This window comes from Zingiber officinale, chromosome 4B (assembly GCF_018446385.1).
Source record: "Zingiber officinale cultivar Zhangliang chromosome 4B, Zo_v1.1, whole genome shotgun sequence".
Taxonomy (NCBI): Eukaryota; Viridiplantae; Streptophyta; class Magnoliopsida; order Zingiberales; family Zingiberaceae; genus Zingiber; species Zingiber officinale.
The window spans coordinates 120,641,977-120,657,267 of NC_055993.1; the positions used below are offsets into that span (position 1 = coordinate 120,641,977).

General features: G+C 35.7%; 1 protein-coding gene across 2 annotated transcripts; it reads left to right on the top strand.

The window, feature by feature from the left end:
• The first annotated feature begins 1,992 nt into the window (after positions 1–1,992).
• On the top strand, positions 1,993–14,973 carry LOC121976294 (Fanconi anemia group J protein homolog). 2 transcript variants are annotated; one of them, XM_042528403.1, is made up of 28 exons: positions 1,993–2,549; positions 2,632–2,710; positions 2,803–2,878; positions 3,030–3,094; positions 3,189–3,233; positions 3,313–3,413; positions 3,488–3,629; positions 3,816–3,877; positions 3,996–4,075; positions 4,151–4,221; positions 7,227–7,314; positions 7,403–7,475; positions 7,556–7,651; positions 7,949–8,057; positions 8,610–8,703; positions 8,779–8,862; positions 8,940–9,096; positions 9,205–9,395; positions 9,673–9,717; positions 9,983–10,011; positions 10,086–10,207; positions 10,565–10,612; positions 11,935–12,059; positions 12,236–12,576; positions 12,663–13,503; positions 13,588–13,644; positions 14,393–14,509; positions 14,588–14,973. In XM_042528403.1, the coding sequence occupies exons 1-28, from the start codon at positions 2,183–2,185 to the stop codon at positions 14,642–14,644; spliced, it is 3,762 nt and encodes a 1,253-aa protein (XP_042384337.1). In that variant the 5' UTR covers positions 1,993–2,182; the 3' UTR covers positions 14,645–14,973. The 2 variants fall into 2 exon arrangements, with proteins under 2 accessions (XP_042384337.1, XP_042384338.1); XM_042528404.1 differs by having other exon boundaries at positions 14,591–14,973.
• Positions 14,974–15,291: the final 318 nt, after the last annotated feature.

The window sequence follows — 15,291 nt, forward strand, 5'->3', positions numbered from 1 at the left end:
ATATTGGTATTTGATTTGAAGTTTAAAAATATAAATAATTTTGACTCGAGTTCAGTTTGAAATAAAATTTAAGTTCGAGTTTAATTTGAACCGTTCTAGTTGATTTAAGTATAATCAAATTATTGGACATATTCGAGTTCAGTTATAATTTAATAATTTTGAATATTTTTTTAGCTGGTTCAAAAAGTTCGATAACATGTTTGATTCGATTACTCTTTGTCTCAACTATTTTACTAGCTTCAATATGCAAAGCCTGATTCATCGATTGACGGATGCTACTAGAGGTCTCAATCAGGTCGGGCTATCACCAGCTTGGCTTAGCATGATTTGTGTCATGCTCGACATCACCCAAATTCAATTGTGACCAACGTCTAATCGGGCAAGCTGGGTCTAACATGACCTGAGTCTAATCGGTCTGAGCCCGATCTAACATGGCCATGTTTGCAATTTGGTGTTGCTGTAGGTCGCTGAATATCATATGGGGTTGGACAGGTTTCCATATAGTTGTTCAATTGAGAACAAATTACATTAAAATGATTTTATTTAAAAAAACTAAACCAAAAGCAAATTCAAAACTTTTCAGATTGAAAACAACTTGAATTAAACTTGACAATTTAAGTTTATTTTAGTTCCTTTTAACTCAATTTTTTTTTAAACTATTATAATCAACAAGGCAATACAAATGATAGACATATTAACTTAGCTATATATTTGTATTACTGTATATACATGTTTATATGGAATTTTAATGGTTTGATTTTAAATAAAATCGATGGATTAAGCTATCAACCAAATCCAAACTAATAAATTAAAATTTTAAATTTATACTTATTATTTTGATTCAATTTGGTTGAACATACACGACATTCCTTTTTTTTAAAACTTATGGAAAAAGTGCTTCATCTGTGAGTGCTCTATCTTTGGAAAGCTATCTGTCTGAGTAAGATGTCATTGTTAGACACTTCAATAATAGATGAAGAATTTATAGTTTAAAAGTCAGCTGATGGAAATCGGATTGATCATTTAAATTTGATGTATCAAATTTTTTTCCCTACTTTTGAAAAGCTGCTCCTAAAGATATGCAAAAATTATATTTTATGATTTACATATTTAAATTACTCATTGTTATTATTTAGGTAGAAAAATTAAAAAGGAGGTCCTTAAATATTCATAGTTGTCTTAGAGATATATTGTTCTAGGGTGTTGATAGTTTTGGTTATAATTATTCTAATAAAAAAAATAATAAATCTAGTTAACCTTATTGATTATTTTTGAGATAACTAACTTGGTCCTATAGAATTTTCTCACAAGGCGAGCGACTAAGAAGTTCAACCTCCTTTATTGCACGTCTCTAAAAATATGCGAAAGATATATTTTATGACTTATATATTTAAATTACTCATTGTTATTATTTATGTAGAAAATTCAAAAGGAGGCCCTTAAATATTTATAGTCACCTTAGAGGTTTGTTATTCTAGGTGCTGATAGCTTTGATTATAATTGTTTTTAGAAAAAACAGAATGCTAAACCTAATTTTTCTATTTTTTAATTATACGTCTTATTTAGAGGAAAAATTTATATAAATATATTATTTTCAGATATCTAGATGACAACCTACCTAATCTGTAATTTTTTTATAATTATTTTAAGGTAGAATACATAGGAGTATTTTAGTTATTAAAATTTGAATATAATATTATTTAACAAATTTTAAAAGAGGATTATGCTTTCGAATTTATAGATAAAAGGGGTCCCTTTTGATTTCTGTCCTATTGTCAAAAAAACTTCATTCCAGTCGCCCTTCAAGATGAAGGGATAAAATGATAATTGTAAAAATATTTCATGAAATAACACTCCTAAACGTGTGAAGGGCGAAACGTTATTAGCGAAACTATAAGGGCCATTTCAAAAAGTAACAAAAGTACAACCAATTATTTTCTTTTTATAAAAAAATCAGCAAAATGAGACTTACAGAGGAAGAAAAGCGGCAAATTCGAAAAGCAATTGAGCGAACTCCCGCGGTCCCGCGCCAATCCCTCGTCTTCGGATCGCTGCTTTCTGCTCTTCCTTCCTCACCGAGCTCTTCGTTCCTCCCTTCCGATAGGGCCGACTAATCGCTCTCCATCGCTTTCTCTTCCAGATCGTCGAGAAATCGGCGCCGGTCTTCGAAGGGGATCGGGCCATGGCCGCCTCGCCGACACCCCTTCAAAACCCTAACGCCGGCAAGGCCCGCCCCGGTGCCTACCAGATCGGAGGCGTCCCCGTCGAGTTCCCTTACAAACCCTACGGGTCCCAGCTCGCCTTCATGGGCCGCGTCATCCACACCCTCGACCGCGCCCGCCGCCAGGGCCGCTGCCACGCCCTCCTCGAGTCCCCCACAGGCACCGGCAAGTCCCTCTCCCTCCTCTGCTCCTCCCTCGCCTGGCAGCGCCACCAGACCAGCCGCTTCCTCTCCGGGCACGCCGCTCCGTCCCAGGGCCTTCCACCGCCGCCCACCTCTGATCCCCTTGTAAGTGGCGGCGGATTCATCCCCGAGACACAGCCTTCTAGTAAGGAAGAACTAGCGTTTTACTTCGTTTTGTCGCTTTCCAAGATCTAGGGCTTCGCTTACCCTTTCTCGACGAATTCTAGATGATGCTGAGCAATCATCAACGCCAGCAAGTGCTAGAGCTCAGAGAAGACAGACATCGCCTAAAATATACTATGCCACGTGAGTGATATATAGTCGATGCAATGATTAGAGAAAACAAGGCCGTTCCTAGAGTAAGATTTTTTATTGATGTTTCTGATTGGCATGTGAAGGAGGACTCACTCGCAGATAACTCAGGTGATTCGTGAATACAGGAAGACATCTTATCGAGTGCCAATGGCAGTGCTGGTTAGTGAATTTCACCGTGTTTGAACATATAATGTTTTGGATAAATATCGAGCAAAATTCTTTGCGTCAATTATCACCTGCGGGAATCTCTGGTTTCTATGCTTTAATTTCTCTATATGTAATATTTTATCTGTTTAAACTTTGGCATAAGGCTTCACGCAAACACTATTGCACCAACAAGTTTGTGTGCACTAAGGCAAATTTGGATGAAGAATGGTAGGTTCTTAATGATCCAGCGAGCCACTCTAACTATTCTCTACATTATATTTTCTATTTTTTCGGTTTTGAATCCCCTCTTGTTTTGCTTTAGTAAATTGCTTCTGAAGGGTGAAGCACTGGGATGCTCTGAATTTAAGTGAGTTTTTGTTTCTTAACATACCATGCATTGCAATTCTTTAGTAATCCCTTTAATTTAACTTGGACATCTGCATCAGAAATGCAAATAAAGTCAAAAATCATCCTTCACTTCAGAAAGGTGGCTGTTACGAGGTTCATGACATTGAAGATCTTGTAAAAGTTGGAAAAAGTGTAAAAGGTCTGTTGCCTTATTTTTATCTATGAATGAGGTCAAATGATTCTAATACTTTTTTTTTTCTGTGATTGTTGTAGGTTGTTCATATTTTGCTGCACAAACGTTAGCAGAGGAAGCTCAACTAGTTTTCTGTCCTTACAGTTACATAGTTAATCCTATAGTTCGCAGAGCCATGGATATAGACTTAAAAGGAGCCATTGTGATTCTAGATGAGGCACAGTATGCCCTTCAGACTTGTCTAGTTTATAGTTGTATCTTGCTTCTTGCATTATTAACAAGTTTATGTCTGCGCCCAACCTAAAAGTTCAAACATCTACCTATATCACAAATTTCCAGATTCCAGTATGTTCTATAAGCTGGACCTGTAAGTTTTAATCTAATTCCCTTATGGTTTACTCTTTATAGCAACATAGAGGACATTGCACGTGATTCCGGAAGTCTAGATGTGGAAGAAGATGTACTTTTTGGTAAGTCATGCTATGCAATACTTCCATAGTCATACAAAAAATTAAAAGCTACTAGTTTTCACTTGCCTTTATTATAAATGCAACATTTAATTTCATTGTCCATCCTCATAAATCCTAGCATTGCAAGCGGAACTAGGACAATTATGCATGGCTGACAATGACGCTGCAGTATACCAACCCCTGTATGACATAATTCAGGTACTTATTGTGTGAATGTAATCTTCCTAATCTAGTTAGTTCTTTGACCAAGAGAAAGTTCTCGCCAATATACAGGGAATAATAAGTTGGATGGGTGAGAGGAAGATGGGCTTGCAACAATGTGAATTTGAGCACTACTCTTCATTGTAAGTATATTCTATATGGAACTTGTTAATGCTTCGGGTTTCTGTTATTGAAATTGAGCACAGTGCCGCAATTCAGATGTAATCATTTATTCCCTTAATTTCATTTGTAACTAGATTAGATAATCTATGAGAAAAAATGTCTTAGAGAGAACTATATTGGCGGCTTCAAATCCAAATGGTGAAATTCTAACTGAAGCATAGATACAACAAAGTCTACAGAAGTACACCATTGTTTCATTCAAACTATCATAGGATGAGCTAAGCAGATCATTTCAGCAAATTATTCAACATACACTTCTAGGTTCTAGAATATGACTAAAGCAACTCCCCTCGCTTTCTTATTGGCCATATACAAGTCTAAGCTACTTCTACTTTTATTTTGGTTAAAGAAGCTAATAATCATAGTTATTAACCAAATGGGTATATAACTTGTATCTAACATACAGAGTAAAAAACTATGAACTAGTGAAATGAATCAACTCAATAGGAAAGTCATGAGATAATTAACTTATTTACTACACCAAAAACACATGCAAGAATTAGTACAATTAGATAAAAGAATCATAATTAAACATAAAAAATATGTTTGAGTTATAATTTATCTAATGTCATATTATATCCTTTGTATTTTAATTATAAGAAAAAAATTTGTAGATAAATAACAAAAATGTATGCTTTTTAAAAAACTTTTTGGTCCTTTTTTAAAAACCATGCTAATAATCTTCTAATAGTTCTAGAGATTTTTCCTAAATCATTTTTGTGTTGCTGTCTTTTTACCGTCCCAACCTTACATGCTATGACTATAAGAGTATGAAGGTATATGATGTAAACCATCATTTTGATAATGGAGCTTCATTCTATGGAATTTATTTGTTTAGAAGTTTGATCATTGAGTCACAAATATATGCTTAACAACCTAAGGTTGTATGACAGTTGTGATCAATCTCTATCATGCATATAAATTGTAGTATCGAAAGAGGGGAGAGAGAGAGAGGGGGGGATCTTGTTTGTTTAAAATCTTTTCTTTTTGTTTCGTCCTTTCGTCAAACTGAATCAAAGTAGCAGCGGAATAATGTAAAGCTAATAAGAACACAATTCGATTTTACATAGTTCATAGTCCACTATTACTCTAAGGTTTGCGATCCTTGATCGTTTTGATGGAGAATCCACTATAGCTCTTCTCTTTGAAATCTTTCAGAGAAGAAGCAAACTTGTTCAATGAAAGAGGAGGATATTAACAACATTACTATATCCTTTAAATAAATGCAAGTGAAAACAAGTATACTGATAACAAGATGTAGGAGATGAAGCGTCCTTGTTGGAGAGCATGTCGGAGTCGTAGTAGGAGCACTTGCATGAACAGAAGTGATAGAAGCAGATTAGATGACCAGAGAATTGCTGATCTACCTCGGACCTCGAGGCTTTCTTTTATAGGCTTGTTTGGTTGATTGAAAGACTGTTCGGTCGACATAATTGTTTTGTCAACTAAATCGTCGATTGATTGCCGCAGCCTTCTTGTTTGCTCCAATTTGATCGGATTGATCTCGTAAATCTCATTGTTTGATCGACTGAAAAACTTTATTATTTGTTGACAGAACCCCAGAGTTTCCTTTCCTGTGCGATCCGATCAAATCTTCTTCTATTACCATGTTTTATCGGTCGACTGTTAATTCTTATAAGTCGACGGAACCTCTTTTTTCATATTTGATAGACTTCGATCTTATCCTTGCCAAACTGTTCAGATCGGTCGACGGAACCTCATATTTAATCGATTGAACCCTCAGTCAACCCATACCGGTTTTCTGCAAAATAGAGTAGCACAATCAGAATAATAATAGTAGTCTTACAAACAGAGTTATATAATAGTATACGTGAGTAATGTAGACAGTTAAAATTGTCTTGATCTCGACTTAGAAACTTCCCTTGGTTTCTTTATTTAGATCATCGCTTAAGGTTTGTCCCGATTGGGACATGACCTCTTCACTTCAGGTGCTTACCTCAATTTACCCGCCAAACATCTGGTCCTCTAGACCTGTTTGGACTTCATTTGTTCAACATTTGATTGACCTTATCTACTAAAACTTTTCCTACAATACTAAATTAGCACAATAACAATAATAATAATACAAAATAGTGTTGGTAAAATTATACTCAGGTTTACTATTCGCTAGTTCGGTCGATCGCTAACCTTTCGGTCACACTTGCTTGGAGTTCACTCTTCCAAGACTCCTCATTACCTAGGCTTACCTTCCCCTAGGATTTTTCCTTGCTTAGAGTTCATTTTTCAAAACTTCTCATTTCCTAGGGTTACCTCTCCTAGATTTTTCCTTGTCTAGAGTTCATTCCTTCAAGACTTCTTATTATCTAGGGTTACATTTTCTTAGGATTTCTCTTGCTTAGAGTTCACTACTCCGAGACTTCTCATTATCTAGGGTTACCTCTCGTAGGGTTTTCCTCTTGTCAAGCTTTTGGTCACCCTTGACTTGTTTGGACTTTCTAGTTATTTGGTAGACTACTCACTCTTGCTAGTCATCTGGTCACCTTGACTTGCATGGATTTGTTAGTCACTAGACTACTCACCCTTGCTAGTTATCCGATCAACCTTGTCCTAACTAGACTCCACTAAACATATTATCAAATAAACATTAAAATCCTGGAAGTCGGTTGCACCAATATAAATTTCTCCCATGTTAATCTTGTACATTAAGTTTATGACCATGTTGTGACTTGCTATTGAAATTCTAACTTCATCGACCATGTTGATCACTTTGATTTTTTTTTTTTTTTTTTGATTTTTTAAAAAAGAAAGTTTGATTAGGGTAGGTTTTTTTTATGGAAGTGCTTAGTGTTGGGTTTGAATTTGAAGCCTTTTGATAATGTTCTATTGCCTCAAACACTGTTAGCAGGCATATTGATGTGTCATTTCCTTGAGTTGATAAATGCTTCTGGTCTATAACATTGGCAAGTTTGTTTTATTTGCACTTAAATAATTTTGATTCTTACAGTTGGACTGCTGATAAGGCCATAAGTGAGCTCCAACATGCTGGAATTACACAACAATGTTTCCCAATCTTGCAAGAATGTGCAACGAAGGTGCTTTTATGTTAACTAGTGTGCTCTATATCTTAGTTGTCATTCAAACTTAGCTGCACCTATTTATATGCTCTCATTGTCGCCCTAGGCAATTAAAGCTACCTCAGATGCAGAGTCTGTTGAAAGTCATTTAAGCGGCATGTCAGCAATTGCATTGGAGGGTAATGTATAGTGCATTTTTTATATAGATTTGCTCCAAATCAAAGCATGTGATCTTCTGAATTTTCTCTATAACATGCAGGCCTATTTTCCTCGCTTACTTATCTCTTCTCAGGAGATGGTACTAATGCAACTGATTATCAGCTAGGGTTGCAGCGATATGTTAAAAGAGATAACAGTGAGTAATATATAAAATGTGATGCTTGCCCTATGAAATTAATACATATAATAGTTTTGGTGAAATAAATCAAAATGCTAGCAAACCAACAGTAGTTTCTTTAAACTCTAGCAAAATGAGCAATTATCTCTCACAGGATTCATCATTAACCTTAGAAAATCTAGGCAGTTTTGCTGAGCACATCTAGGACTATTTACTAAACCAACTATTCAGATTTACTGATGTTAATTAGCACTCATCATAGTCTACTAATTTACTGCAGTTTTAATTTGGTAATTGCTTTTGATATGTTGTCAGGTAATGCTGTGAGTGACTGGATCTGCAAATTGAGCTTGTGGTGCCTAAATCCTGCTCTTGTCTTTAGAGAGATTGCAAATCTTTCTCTTTCAGTTATCCTTACATCAGGGTACTTGCTATTTAATTATATTGTTTTGCTCTGCATCTGCAAAACAGCCTAACTATTCCATGTTATCAGCAAATTTTTACACCTCTAATTATGTTGTAGATATTCCAATTCTGCCTATTTATTCTTTATATCTTTTTGCATGAATTATGCATATTTTCACATCTAGGATTTACATATGAATAATTCCATGGTTTTCCTTTGAAGTCAAAACTGGGCAACCTAGAGGTCATAGGTTCGAGTCTCAGAAACAATTTCTTGCAAAGCAAGATAAGGTTGTGTAGAATAGACCCTTTCTTAGGATCCCGCATTGGTAGGAGTTTCGTACACCGGATTGCTCTTTTAACTAATCTATGCTAAAAGACTATTTTTAGAAACTGAAATTTAAAAATATGACATCTTCTCAAAATCCCATTGGATCCAGAGTATTCTTTTCTTGTTTTTTTTTTCCTTGAAATGAAACTTATCCGAGCACTTACTGAGTGCACTTGATTTACCGAAATGATGGCATTTCATTTACAATCGTCTCATTTTTTGCATGCTTTTTCTACACAGAACTCTCTCTCCAATGGGTTCATTTGCATCTGAACTTGGAGTGCAGTTTGAAGCTTGCATGGAAGCACCACATGTCATTGACCCAGAATCTCAGGTGCATTCTTGTTCTTTAATATTTTCAGTTCTTTGCTTCCAGTCTGTGACTGGTGTCACCTGTTTTTGTCCAAAGCTTTGGGCTGCAGTTGTTTCCACTGGTCCTGGAAATTGTCAATTGAATGCCAGCTATAGAACTGCTGATGGATTTGCCTTCCAGGTAATTTACTGGGACCAGTTGTAAGTGTACTCTCTAAACTGCAACTCGATGACATTTAAGCATGCTTTAAAATGAAGGATGGATTAGGAGTTACTTTGGAAGAAATATGCAAGATTGCACCAGGAGGAATTCTTGTTTTCTTTCCTAGCTACAAATTGTTGGAAAAGCTTCGTCGTCGCTGGACTCAGACAGGTCAATGGTCTCGTTTGAATGCTGAAAAGCCACTGTTTGTTGGTATGGTCTTGGCAAATTATGTATCTATAGTGTGCTTTTCCTTTTGTTATATGGTCTTGCTTAACATATTGGTAATTTTTGTTTTGATGAGTACTCTTTATCTTATAGAGCCAAGAGGAGCCACGGATGAATTTGATTCTCTTCTTAGAGGCTATTATGATGCAATTCGTGGGAGTACAAAAGTAGTTCATGAGAAAAGTAGACTTGGTTCAAGGCGAACCATTAAACAACCTTGCAGCAAGGTGTGCTCACAAAATACTCCAAGAGGAGCTGCTTTCCTTGCAGTTTGCCGAGGCAAGGTGTGCTCTTCAATGTGCCATTATAGAGATTCGTTGCTTTATTTATGTTGGCCCAAAGATTCTTCTTCTAGGAACTTTCTCTTCCAGCACCTATTATTACTTTCAAAGGATGATATGTAAAATTTTTTAAGTTGCTTCCTTTATATAGCTCAGTAAGTAACATGATTATCATCATCTAAATAATAAATTGCAATTGCATGTAAATTGGAAGTCTAGATATTTTCATTTATTTGTTTCTTATATCTCTGCTAGATTAATTATTTGGAATCTTCTGCAGGTATCAGAAGGAATTGACTTCTCAGACGAAAATGCTAGAGTAGTTGTATCCTTCACATTGCATTCAGCTATGGATGATGTTTACGTATAGATTATAATGATCAGCCTCCTTTGATATTATTACTAACTAATCACTTGGGATAGGCTTATTATTATCTTGCCAAATAAATCTATAATGATCAGCCTCCTTTGATATTATTACTAACTAATCACTTCGGATAGGCTTATTATTGTCTTGCCAAATAAATGCTTGCGTCAACATTTAATTTCTTATGCGATTTTCATACTTTATGTTCCATAACCAAAAGTAGGTGGTGGTTGGTATCCCTTTTCCAAACAAGTAAGCACTGAGCGTCTCATTCCAAGATACCTTGAATTATTCTTCCATCACACTAATTAATTCAAACAATTCAGGAATGACATTCAGGTTATGTTGAAGAAGAAGTATAACGATACACATAGATCAACAAAGCATCTCCTTAGTGGGAGTGAATGGTATTGCCACCAAGCATTCCGTGCTTTAAATCAAGCTGCAGGTAGACATGGCCTTTTGTCTCTGATTTGTTCTTAAGCTTTCAAAGTTACTGAGCCATTTTCAAATACACTGGCAGTATTTCTGACTAGGGATGACAAATAGATGCTCTCAGATGTTCATAAGTTGTCCGTTCTTAACCTAGATTAGTTGTTGAGTGTTCATCTAGTTTCTTGTTAATTTACCATGACAAATAATTTTATGTATGATCTTAGTCATAAATCTCAGTTGTCATCCTTCAAATATCAAGTACTTTGGTCCAATTGGTACCCTTCATTATTGCTTATATATATGCCTGATTGGTTGGTTAGTTCACAGAAAAGATTGCATTGATGCTAAGCTAAGTTCTTTGACTTTTTAGGTCGTTGCATAAGGCACAGATTTGATTACGGAGCCATCATTTTTCTTGGTATGATAATTCTACTCAGCATCCATTTCCTTTTCTACTAGAATTGAATGGCTATCAGTTTATCATAGCGAATGACAATTTTTTTAAACAAAATGTATGACTAAGCTCAATGAGAATATGGACAAAGGAATTTGATGCAAATAGCTGGATTCTAATAAATAGTATGATATCCTTGAGAGGTTTCTTGAAGGCTACATCAATTTCTGAGTTCCAGTTATTGAAGATGCAGTAACTTCATTCAGCCTGAATAAATTGATCCTAGCAACAGAATTTGCGTTTAAATCTTACAATCGTGACTAATTTATAGGAAATGACATAGATCTCTAGGTGGCGCTTCAGCACTGATTTAGAGCCTCACACCTATTTACCTTTTGGTTGATGACTTTTTTTCTGTATTCATCTGTGGTGCAATGATAATTTCAAACAGGTGCAACTGATGTCTGGGTTGCTTGTGCATATAGATCATTATTATCTGTTAAATACTTGCAGGCACGATGCGTTAGTATATTCCATGATCATGGCTCATGAGTGTCACTACCAGAAGAGAATTATCCTTTGCTGGAAGCCACACATAAACAATGCTATGTAGAATTACAGACAGCAATTTAAGTTGTTTTTTTCATTTATTACTGAAATTTGTAACATTATTTAACTTGTTACTTGCAGGTTTTGGTTCATAGTGCCTTAGCATGCTGATTGCATTTTTAGTTTGTGTTTCATATCTGTTTTTCCTTTCTATTTTTCTTTTGTGATAATCTAGGTGTGAGACTTTGCCCGACTAATCCTAGAGGTAGATGGTTTTCTCCCTAGTTCACCTACATCCTATTAGAGATTTGAATTTTGATTCTCTTATTGTACTATTGCACCACACTTCCGGGGGCATCTGTCTTTCCTTTCTAATCAGTAGGAAGGGTGGCAACCATGTCGCAGCTTAGATTATGCGACAGTATACTTTTGAGTAATGCTATTTTCAAGTTCAATTAAGAGATAAAATTCAGTTGGCTGTCTCCAAATAATTGAGATTAACATGGCCTCTTGTTATAATCGTTGTATTCACTTTAAGTCATCTCTATTTCTTTGAGAGGAAAAATGAGGCTTATAGAAAAAGGGTTTACCAGCAAACTTATGGGTAAAGGAGCCATGGATTTAATGGCTTTCATCCATTGAGTATTCATGCTTTTTACAGCTTTCCTTTCCTGCCTTCTCTTTAATCACTGTTTAAGAATGAGATACTAGAAATGCCTCGTGACCTTTAGATCATATATGCGGATCAGTACTAAAAGAATGCTAACTGGGGGGCTCACATTTGAATGTTCTTGTAGACGAGCGATTCAAGGAGGAGCGAAACCTAACTTACATTTCAAAGTGGTTGAAGAACTCAATCAAGTATTTCCATAGCTTCAATGAATCCCTAGTGGGATTACAGAACTTTTTTGAATCTGCTCAGGTATTTCAAAGTGGGCATACACTATTTTTCTTCTAAGCATGAACTGCATTCTCGAGTTTGTAGTCATTGTTTTTCGGCGGGAAAGCTTTGAATTATACATTTTCTAAGACAGTAGGGTAAGCATACCCCAGGATTGCTATATTCCTAGCCTAACGTCTACATTGTCTCTTTAACAGAAGCGGTTTGGTCCTGCGAGTAGTCATTCAAGATCCGAGGATGTTTCTCTGATAGAAAAGGATCCTGATTTTAGCGAGCAGAATTCAAATTTGAACCAAGGGATTCAATTGCAGAAAACAAAAAAAGACAATGTCAACTATCAGAATGCAAGAAAAATGAGCAATCAAAATGGAGCAGTTTCTGCAAAACTGACGAAATCATCCAAACTTGACAAGAAGGGTCCTTTCCTGAAGGATCAAAGTCAAAATGGAGTCGAAGGTGCTAGTGAGACAATCATCAAATGCTTGAACCCTCATACTGATTTTGCGGATTTAAAATCCAGTACCACAATTCAGTTCCAGTAATTCAACTTGCTCACAAGGCTAGTTCTATAAACCCTTTATTTTGATTCCTTGTTTCTCATGCTATCGTTTGAATGTTATGCAGATGTTTGGAGACCATTTCTGCTAAATCATGCAAAGCCGATTTGCACCAGCCTTTAGCCACTACAAATTCAATTGTAAGAGACCACAATGCTACTCCCAAAAGTTTGGAGGTTGAAATGATTCAGCAAACTGTAGGAAATTTTTCTCCCAAGACGATCTCTATCGGAAGCATATCTGACACTGCCTGCACACCAGAGCATTCTCCTGAAGATATTAAAGAAACAGATTCCTTGAACATGAGTGTAAACTCATACAATCACAAAAGGAAAAGAATAAATTTGCAAATGTCTGTTTGCAATCAGATCGACTGTCTTAGTTCTGATACTGACTCTTTCTACCCAGTTGATTCTATCAGCAGCATATCAAGAGAAACTGATCTGATACCTGAATCACCATGCCTTGATAACAGTTCAGTTAACCGACAACGAAAGCTCATTGGGAATGTGGTTGATACATTGACAAAGATGCTAGAAGTAAGTTGTTTATACTGCAGAAGCCCACTGGGGTTGCAAGAGAATGATCTCTTAGTGAACTGTTCATTGACTTCATCCTCCAAAGTCTATTTGGCATACGTTCTGAAGCATGGACCTCCAAAGGACAGTAGTTTCAATTATACTCCTACTACACCAGAGAGAGATGTGCCTGTTGTAGTCTGCGACAGTTCATCGGTCAACCATCGTGTTTTTGACAATGGCTGCAAAGAAGCAGTTTCACATGGTATCTGGTCTGAAAAAGATAGTTGTGTATTCAGGTCTCTTATTTGCCCCTTCTGCACCGTCCCAAGGTGCTTAGGGGTGCAGATCATTGCAGCAGATGCATCCAATAGTCACTTGTTGAACAAGGTAATGTCGATATGATAGTCTGTTACTCATAATACACTGCTTTTGCTTCCAGACGAGCTAACTCATTCACTATTTTCTATCAAGGTTCTACTTTTTGCAGATCATTTGGATATAAATGACCAACAAAAACCAAATCAAAAGGTTGGTCCATCAGTTTTCTTCATTTATTTCGCAGTCATTTACTTTTCAGTACCAGTGTGAGGTAGTGAAACTTGAACACTGATATTTTGAATCATGTGCAGAGCATCTTTAGGTTTGGAAAGGTAAATCCATGCGGTTTGTGGTGTAACTATTGCATAGCACATGTGATATGTAGTGACATATGAAAGCATATACGGTCTATATACAAATATTAAAAAATTTATTTATATTAACATTTAAAATATTTAGTTAGAAAATAAAAAGGTGCTCTTTTTAATCATATTGTCAAAAGAAGGCCCTTTTAAAAATTATTAAAATGGCATGTTATCCATAATTTGATAGGTAAATAGCCTTTGTATTCTACCTTAGAGCTGCATTGTATAAGGTAGCTCCATCTAGTTATCAAGCTGCCGGTTTATGTTATTGTGGTTAGACCGGCTAAAATTAAAAGGTTGAATGCCTATCCTTTTAATAATATGTATAAAAAGGGCATAATTTTGATTTTTCATATTTATTATTTAATAACGAAGCTACAGGTTACTAAATACGGTAGTTTAAGATTTTAAAGCGATATGGTTTAGTTTAAATTTACTTGTGGATATATCATGTGATTATATGTCATTGCTTTGTGATCTCTTTCAAAATCCTGCCTACATGCGCTTTAAACTCATGAAAACGAAATCATACAGAACAACAATTTTTTTGTTCTATATATGCTATGTTTCATTTCTTCTTTTTGGCTGCTTAGGATGTGACGCCTATTTGTTCCACTGTTCCTGGCAAAGAATCAGCATCACTTGAGATAGAGAAATATGCATATACTCCAACTCTGCCCAAGCCTGACCTCAATACGAGAAAACTAAAGGTTTGCAGTTTCGAAATTATTTTAACTCGATTGGTTCTTACACATGCTGTGTGGTAATTGACTATCATCTGGTCGTAGCAGCTCAGTCTCCCCAAAAGAGTCGAGTGTTCTTTAGAGCATCAGGATGTACTCTAAGCCTTCATTGCTTTTCTCCCTTGTTTCGAGTGGAAACTGATGGTGTTAGCATTCCAGGAATAGAGAGCTGAGCTAAACAACACAAGGCATCCCACATCTTGATGTTTTCCAGAGCATCGAGAAATTCTTGTTTTTTTTGGCCCTAGATTTGAGTTGAAACTGAGTGTCGGTGCCGGTTAATATAGAGCTAATGTTAATATAAGATACTTTGTCAATGACTTGCAATAGAGAACTGCACTGTTAGAACACTCAGATTATTGCAAGGTGGCGAAAGGATCAGGTGAAGAAAACAACGCCAAAATAAGAGGAACAGTTTTTTCTTGTTGTCACATTTTCCACTGGATATATGTATTCTCTTTAAATGTGTTTTGTAAATATAAAATATTAGAAATTCCCATCCCCGAAGTTTAATGGAGAATTTGAGGAAATTATTAACCATTCATACCCTCTTTTTTTTCATTATTTTCTTGGAAAATTATAACCACTAAATTTTATCTCAGTAAGTAAAGTTGATCATGAAACAGAGCTTTGATGCAACCATTTTGAAATCATGGATTAGAGTTGTGAAAACTGTTTCTTGCAACAATCCTTTTTAAATAAAGTCGATTATATGATTTTTTTTTATGTTATTAAATTTTATTTATTAA